Here is an 8,528-nt window from a genome sequence, read left to right as displayed (position 1 = left end):
ATTATGTATTTCAATTTAGAGCAATAGTGTCGAATAATAGAGAAGCATCTTTTCCACATTTGAGTTTATCAGTATGATACCCTTCTTTTTCTCAATTGGACTCACGGCTAGTGCGTTGGTTGAATTTTATTTGTTGAACTGTTTCTACTAGTTTTTTTAGGTCTGCTACTATATTCTTTCAAGTGCGCAATGTTTTTTCTGCACATAGATCTATCTATGCACCTGTGTCAGTTGAGACAAACATTGAAACAACTCATTGTCTTATGAATGATGCTTATGTGTATATCGTAGATAATCATGATGTGCAGTCGCGTTTTCCTTTATCCTTCTCGTACATACAATATGTAGTAAGAAGAAATGACTTTTAAGTGTGTATTATAAATACGGAAAGGGCACTTTGTATAAATATACATACAATTTAACGGTAAAAAGGTATCGAACCAAATGTACATTTAGATAGTTTTCCTTGATTCGAATGTACATCCACTGATTTTCTCTGGCAAAAACATATCAATTTTAATTTAAAGAGCCTTCGCGATGAAGACAGAGTTTACAATAACTCGTCATATTTAGTCAATCTTGCACGGAATTTCACTAACGAAGGAAGGCTTTATCGTATACATTCACATTTCGGCCCTGTTGCGAACACGACCGGCCCTACCTATGCTTTTATCGTAGACTCAGGCCTCCTATACATCGGGTTTACTAGACAATTTCTGTACATGTACGCAAGTTGCAACCTAATCTCTAAACCGTACACGGCTAATCGTCGGGATGCCCACCCAGATCATGTTGTTTGTGTTAAACAACTCGTGTCTAGCAGAAGTGATTTATTGTAGCGTAGACTCTATCTCTTGACAAGCAGCAGCGTTACTGGTATCGAGTCTTTCGTTCTTAAAGACTTGTACAAGGCATCATCAGATCCGAGATTTGTCTATTAAGATAATATAAATAATCGGCAATAGCCTTTTTCTGCTCTTCGGTCAACGGCAGATTCGTGGCAAAGAATTCCACATTTTGGCCTCTGGAGATTTTGAAGAAGTGATGGATATATCTGGCAAAGTTGTGAAGGGTTTCCTCTGTTGCTATGAACATTTGTAGCAAACCTGTAAGTCAGGAATGTTGTTGAATTTTCGTATTGTCATTCCTAAGGAAATACAAGGGGCTCGAAAATTGGGAATTGATTATAAATAGTCATAATTTAGTCTGGAGCTAGCCGTGAATTTCCCGGTTTCCTTTTCCTCCTCTAAGGCCCGGGTCAATCCAAATTTATCCAAGCCATGATTTGTATCGTTTCAAATTCCGAATATATCACTGAGAAACCATTGTGGGGTTAAGTCACTATAGCTCGCATCGAAGTTCTTCTCCGCGTGCACACCGACTTTTAGATTTTTGCAATAGAGTACTTTTTTGACATACAATGTCATTGAAATGGATCGCCTCAAGCAAGAGATCGTCCAAATCTTAGTTGGTTGTCTTTGCCGAACATAGATTTCCAGTTCGTGTTTCTGTAGCAGGTTTTAATAACCCTAAACCCTAAACCCTAAAACATATCCCTTATAAAAGTAAGTGAAGAAGTTTTCTGGATATATTTGTTTGCAGCGTTCAAGAACACTCCCGAGTTCTGCCATCACATACAGAGTTGATGAATCTATCGAAGGGCACCATCAAGACACTTTCTATATGATTTGATTTCTCAAGTCTCAAAGGAAAGCAAGACACACAAATGCTCAAGCTGTGAATTGTAGATCCGCGGACAAATAGTATGGTACCTTGCCCTGAATTCCTCTAGGCGTGGTATAATCTAATTTTATTCTACAGCTGCACTTTTAGCAATACTAAGTACATAAATATTAAAACTGAATATAAACAGAGGGCTCGATGTATTTTTTTTAAGGATGTTCCATTTTTCAAGATGATTTTTGTTGGAAGGTTGTAGTTCTTAGCAGCTTTGTCACACTGAATAGCATGATAATAACAACTAAAGCACAATTTATGGTCTATAGATCTGTCGACATATCGTAAGTCACTTTGGGGTAATTTCTTTTGGTGATATAGTTTTATTATTATTCTAAAGTTAGACATTAGCAATACTTGAAAGTATCAATTATAACTGAACACAAAACATGAGTATCGGTAGAATCTATTCCGAGGTTGTTCCTACTCTCAAGCTGATATTTTGGAAAGTATTTAGAGTAATGGAAGATACTGCCGAGTTCTGCAATCAAACAGAACGATGTTGAATCTTCTGGTGGTCAATGAAATGGTGCCGAGCTACGTCTAAATGCATGCAGATTTGTCCGTATAAATATGGAAATTTAATCGATGCCATTGAAATGTGAATCATCGGATTTAGTCATTACTGAGTCTTCACTTATATGTGACTCAATTTACTGATCTTGGAAAAGAGTTCTGTCTTCAGAATGGCCAAGTTTAGCAATGATTGATTTTTACAGGCGACGATGTGCATAGCTCTTAGCTTCATATAGAACTTAAAAATAAAGTTTCAATCGACTCGTGAGGCATCCATGGCAAACGAGGGCAAGAGAACATGCAAGAGAACAACGGTATGCCCCTGTGGTCTCGAATATAAATTGTGAATCAAAGATCCAATTTCTGAAGGGAGATGCTTGCTATGTGATGATTTTGCCACATTCAAAGAGGACGCTTGGTTCCACACTGGTCTGGCGATATGCAGATCATTGTGGCCATCGTTTCAACTGATGCGAAATACAGATAGCGAAGTTTGCACTTCATCTAAAAGGATCTCATGAATGTACGACGTCGACACCAAACTCATCAAACTTACCAACGAACGACACGACAAACCATTGTGCGAAATAGCAAACAAAGTGGCACGCAGTCTTAATATGACGACAGACAATACTGGGATTATATTAAGGGTATTGCTTGGGAGTAGAATCTCGTGATGTCGTGATTGAGGGTAAGTGGTTGTCTCATCGAGAGTACGATTTGAGGAAAGATAATAATTTGGAACCTAATGTATTCAATATCTTGAATAAGAACGATTTATTCTGTAAAGTTATGTATTCACACGCTAACAATTACATAAAAATAAAGGTTGATCACGTCTAGGCTTTGTTTTTAATCAAATGCTGATACTGAATGGGTGTACTAGATCATTCCTTAGAACTTGCACAATTTTACCCTCATTCACTAGACACACGAAAGTGTAGAAGGAGTAGCAGGACTTATTAAGGTTTAAATGAAACTACACACATAGATGCATTGCAACTGCTTAGCTGTAAAGTCTACTTAGCAGCGAATCGACAGAGTTCCCCAGAGATGCCATTCTTGAATCTGTCACTTAGTCCATTGGAAGCAATGGCCGTTCTCTTGTGTAGTTTCTACTGAGACTGTTACATATACTATATGAACCCAAACAGTACAACTGACTGAGAATGGCATTTCGCAAAGTGTAAGTAGCTCTAACAGTATACATTTGTTGTATGGTCTGCCAAACTCTGCATAAAGGACATAGGTCTTCTGGTTGTGTACGCCCCCTTGGTCGGTCTGATCGGCTTTGTCGCTGAGGTTACTCGGTGGCATGACTGAAGACTGAAGTTGGCCGGCGGAATTACAGCTTTCGTGGGCGTGCGTGAAGCGTGAAGCGTGAAGCGTCTGTTAAACTTAAATAGGACAGGTATGAAAAAGAAGGTTCTTTTTGCACAACGCATTACTACTTACGTTTTAAATCTTATTTGCATTAATTCTCTAGTTACTAGCGCAGTTAGTAATACAACAGTTCAAATATTACCAGCCGTTTGAATGAAACGTAAGCAGATTCTCATTGGTTGACAAAGGTCGTATAGCCCATTTCGTTTAAAAAGGTCGAAATTCGAAGTGAAATACATTATAATTTCGTTTGTAAAGTTGCCCTCAATAGTCAGTCAACCGTTTATAAATCATAAAATTATAAGTTTACGGTCAAGTTTTATGCCTAATACCCAAACCGTATTGATCTTAGCCCCGAGGTCACCAGTGTAGAACTGAAGACGGAAATAAAAAACATATCCCGAAAAAAAAAAAGAATAAGAAAAAAACCCGAAACCTCGCACCCCCCTCCCACCAATGTGCCTTGCACACCTGCACAGGCAAAATGCTTGTACACCAAAGGGCCGCGTAACATCGCAATTACCGTTCTAAAGTAGCTAAATCTACAAAACCGTCCCCTAAAACACGACAATCCCCTCCAATACCAAAAGTAATAGCCCGCCCAGCAGTTTCTGAAGAGCTCATGAAAAATCTCTAGACGAGTTGACGGATATAACTTCTGTCTGCTTCTTCTTCAAAGCACTATTTCCAAATGGCAAGCCTTCCTCACGCTATACCTTCGAGGTGTGTCGCTCCCACCCTTTTTTAAAACGTCATCATCTTCTCTGGTAGCTGCCATCGAACCCAATTTCCGAACGCAATCGTCAAGGCCAAGCAACCAGCATCATCCGAATCTGCATTTCCGCTGGGGACGACGCCAGATTGAAACGAATTACGAATGATTCCTGGAATTGGCGCCTTGACGAAGATATCGATCCCCGCTCTAATAAGCACCCAGATTCAGCCAAAGCAGCAACTATACACTATCTTCGAACCAAGCGCGAGGCCCGGCGATACAGACTTGGCACTTGAGATCATCGGCAACAGTCTTGATCTACTCTGAATCCTTCGGCAAAATCAGTAGATATCGATATCCTCAAATCTACAACCGAGTGCATTGAGGAATCAAAGCGAGACAACCCCACAACCCAGGACTCAGCACGCAACCCAACTGCCCCATCAGCGGTTTCCCGACTCTTGGAGAAGGCAGATCAACTGGAAGCACGTGATGCAGATGGCGACATGGAAATCAACAATTCAAAACCCGATGTCAACTTGTCAGAGGACGAATAATGGTAGGACCTTTCTTAGCCCACGAGTTCTCAAAATAGATAATCCGGCGAAACCAGATAAGTGTGTAAATGTTATATCGATTTTAGATCAGGTTGACGTTATGTGTGTGGTTGAAACCTGGCACAATGCAACTTTTCTGAATCATGTACGTTCTTCCACAATGCATCGTATCTTACATCACACTGCACGACACAGCCCTGTACATCCTTCGCCCTGTGGTATTGATAATGTTTTCCAAGCATCACTTATCGAAGTTCCACCTCATTCATTCATTACCATATGCGGTTTTCTTCTCCTGCACTGGTATTCGGATGGCTGTATGCCACCTCCCACTCAACTCCTTAACAAAGGCAGAAGTTGAACACTACATGAATCCTCCTGAGATCGGCAACTTCCAACCAGATGTCGTTTGGGGTGATTTCAATTGCAAAGATAGACAGTATGGTCATACATTCACGATCAATGGACCCCACCTGCTTGCGGATCACAGTATCTACGAGGACTTCAAATTCGGAGTCGATCTTCAGGTTGTCCCAAATAAACCAGTAATCCGTCTTCGGCGAGTGCCTCTGTCTCAACCCCCACCTCAGCACCAGAGTCTTCCATCCCACGGCTACAACCGGTATCGCCACCGAATGCATCATTTACACGACAAGGCCCACACCCTGTTGTTTCAAGCAGAAATCCGTGAGCATCAACATCTGTTACGGTCATACCTGTAAATACTTGGTCCGTCAGACGGATTGGAGCGGATACTAGATCGAATCTGGCGCTACACATCGAACTCTGCCATTTTTGGAGGTTACTATTAGGACACTGACAGACCGTGGGTACAACGACTGCCGAATCACACGTTCCGCCCGCGATCTGTTGCCCAGCACAACATCCAGAGGTATAAGAATATCGCACATCAACGTCGATCACCGCGTCAGCCTTGTATACCGCGTGTTCAGGATTCGGGCGCTGCACTGACGGATTACTACCAAGATCTCTTCAACCTACCTAACCCACACGTCATCCCACCGGACACAGCACCAACACCTCCATCGAAAGCAGTTATTCACTCGGATATGGTGTTGGAGGTAATACTGTGCTATCCAAACAAGTGTCCTGGTCCAGATGGTATCTATATTCTTCTCCTTATTGCCGCAGTAGAACGATCAACTGAACCCCCGACTATGGGACGCCCTGATTCTGACAGCCCACTTAATAGCATCTTGGCTGAGACATTCTTCACCCTCTTAATGGCTTGTACATACCCTAAAGCTCTCAACTGTACTCTCTTGGCAGCCCATCTGAAGAAAACGGACACGGGTATTGCATCCCCGGCCGATTTCCGACCGCTAACCTTGGCGCAGATTGTTCGACGCATCATTGAGAAGTGCTTCCTACAGCTGATAACAAATCTTCCATGCAACTCAAGCTGGATTTAAATCACGCTACTCTTGTATTTCCTTCACCCGAGGACTGGGCAAATTTGTTCAAGTCGATCGCAATGCTCAACGACCTAATTAAAACCCTACAAGAGAAAATCGTGGACCTTGAATCCCGCCTCAGTACAACGCCAAACGACAATCACAATAATACATTTCAATTTGGTGTGAGCTCACCTCAACAACCAAAAAATGATGTCACTGTGATCACTGCACCGACAAAACGCTTGCACACCAATGAGCCACGTAACATTGAAGTTGCCGGCGATCGCTCCAAAGTAGCTAAAACCACAAAACCCGTTAGTACAAATATAACTACAGGAGAAGTAACGTTATTGATCCCTTCATGTGATATAATAACTACAGGAGAAGTAACTTTATTGGTCCCTTCTTGTGATATAATAACTACAGGAGAAGCAACGTTATTGATCCCTTCTTGTGATATATATATATATATATATATATATATAAATATATAACAACTAATATATTTCAATTTGGTGTGAGCACACTTCAACAACCCACAAGTGATGCCATTGTGATCACTGCACCGGCAAACAAGAGAATATATAAACCAATTGTTCAATTTTCAAAAGGCTATGACTAATTACGCTATAATAAGAACGAGTAAAAATACAATTTATACTGTATTCCACTATATGTCACGTTGATTATTCGAATTCAAGATTCACATCATCGGCGCCTCTCCTGCTTCACGGTGGCTGCCTTCCGTTTCTCCTTCTTTTCGGCTTTGCTGTCTTTGTCCTTTTGCAGATCGAGCTTGTCTTTAACTTTTTTCTCCTGCACATTACGTCAAATCAGTGACTTTGTTAGAGCCGACACTACAAAAGAGCCGACAAAATTAGTGCAGAATCGTTGAAGTCAAGGAGTATATTGATTTCCTCAATTAAACACATGCCAGAACGACAAGTTGTAGGGCTGTTTGTCGACTTGTTAAGTTTTACTATCATGAATTAAAACCACTCGCACCGGAATGAGCAAGCCTACCACCACTACAACACAAGGATGTACACAGCACATCCAAAAACAACACTTGCAATATGCAGCGACATATATCCTCTCGGGAGAAGATACATGTGCATATTATGTATACATAAGCATATACGAACCTTCAGGTGTAGAACACAAGACCGTTCATAGGAGAACGCCCACACACTTGACTATGCACGTACACGCAAACATACACTAGCTTAACAAACACTCCTTGCCATGTCGTAATTTTTTAACAAAATTACAATGTCAATTCTTTAAGGATACTACACAGTACACAAGCACACGTAAACAATCGCATGCATGCATGCATAATTCGAAAACAAGGAAACACACGCGAAAGGTTCCTCAATACTCCAATATATATATATATATATATATACCTATATATATATAGATATATATCCATATACATATACATATACATGTATATACATGTACATATACATATACATATACATATACATACAGCGTGTAAGCCTTCAATAGGGTCAAAATTGAGCGGAGACACTCTTGACAGTCACAAACACGCATGCTCGCAAACACACAGAAATACGCTGGTACATGCCAACAACGGCCGTATCAAAACTATATGCATGCCTAACCAGTTCTTTCTAAGGAAACAGTCACACACTCATACGGCAAACAGCAATTTGCATGGTATTTATTATATCCCATAACTATACAAACTGTATGCATGCCTAATCAGTTCTTGTTAAGGCAGCCTCCACACGCTCATACGACAAATAGATGCTCAGCTAACTAACAACAAGCATCTCAGCACTTTCACATGGGTTTTAATTGCATGAATATATATATAGACAAACATACATGGCATATGCGCTGCCTATGTGCACAATCACGTCGAGTTTTAGCTAAACCCCAAACCCTAAAACCCTGTGTAAGAACCTTCGTCCTCCATCTCAGACAGTTCAGCACTTCGTATAGCCACCCACCATCATACGACAAAATATACTTACACACATACAACCTCATGTACACATACAATTTATGGACTTACAAACTCTTCATATACAGCTTACATACACACCTATCATATACACCCTACATACACACTCATCATATACACTCATCATATACACACTCCTCATATACGCCCTACATACACACTCATCATAAACACCCTACATACACACTCATCATATACACCCTACA

General features: G+C 40.7%; 1 protein-coding gene across 1 annotated transcript in view; it reads right to left on the bottom strand.

Annotated features, from left to right (window-relative positions):
• Positions 1-7,034: 7,034 nt before the first annotated feature.
• SARC_08780 (hypothetical protein) overlaps positions 7,035-8,528 on the bottom strand; it is a gene marked incomplete at both ends in the record, with an annotated part of 2,440 nt that continues 946 nt past the window's right edge. Inside the window, one exon of the mRNA XM_014297228.1 lies at positions 7,035-7,142. Coding sequence (XP_014152703.1) covers positions 7,035-7,142 — 108 coding nt within the window. The remainder of the gene's footprint in view (positions 7,143-8,528) is intronic.

The sequence above is a fragment of the Sphaeroforma arctica genome (assembly GCF_001186125.1).
Source record: "Sphaeroforma arctica JP610 unplaced genomic scaffold supercont1.826, whole genome shotgun sequence".
In the NCBI taxonomy this organism is placed as follows: Eukaryota; class Ichthyosporea; order Ichthyophonida; genus Sphaeroforma; species Sphaeroforma arctica.
This window is presented reverse-complemented; position numbering and strand designations above follow the sequence as displayed.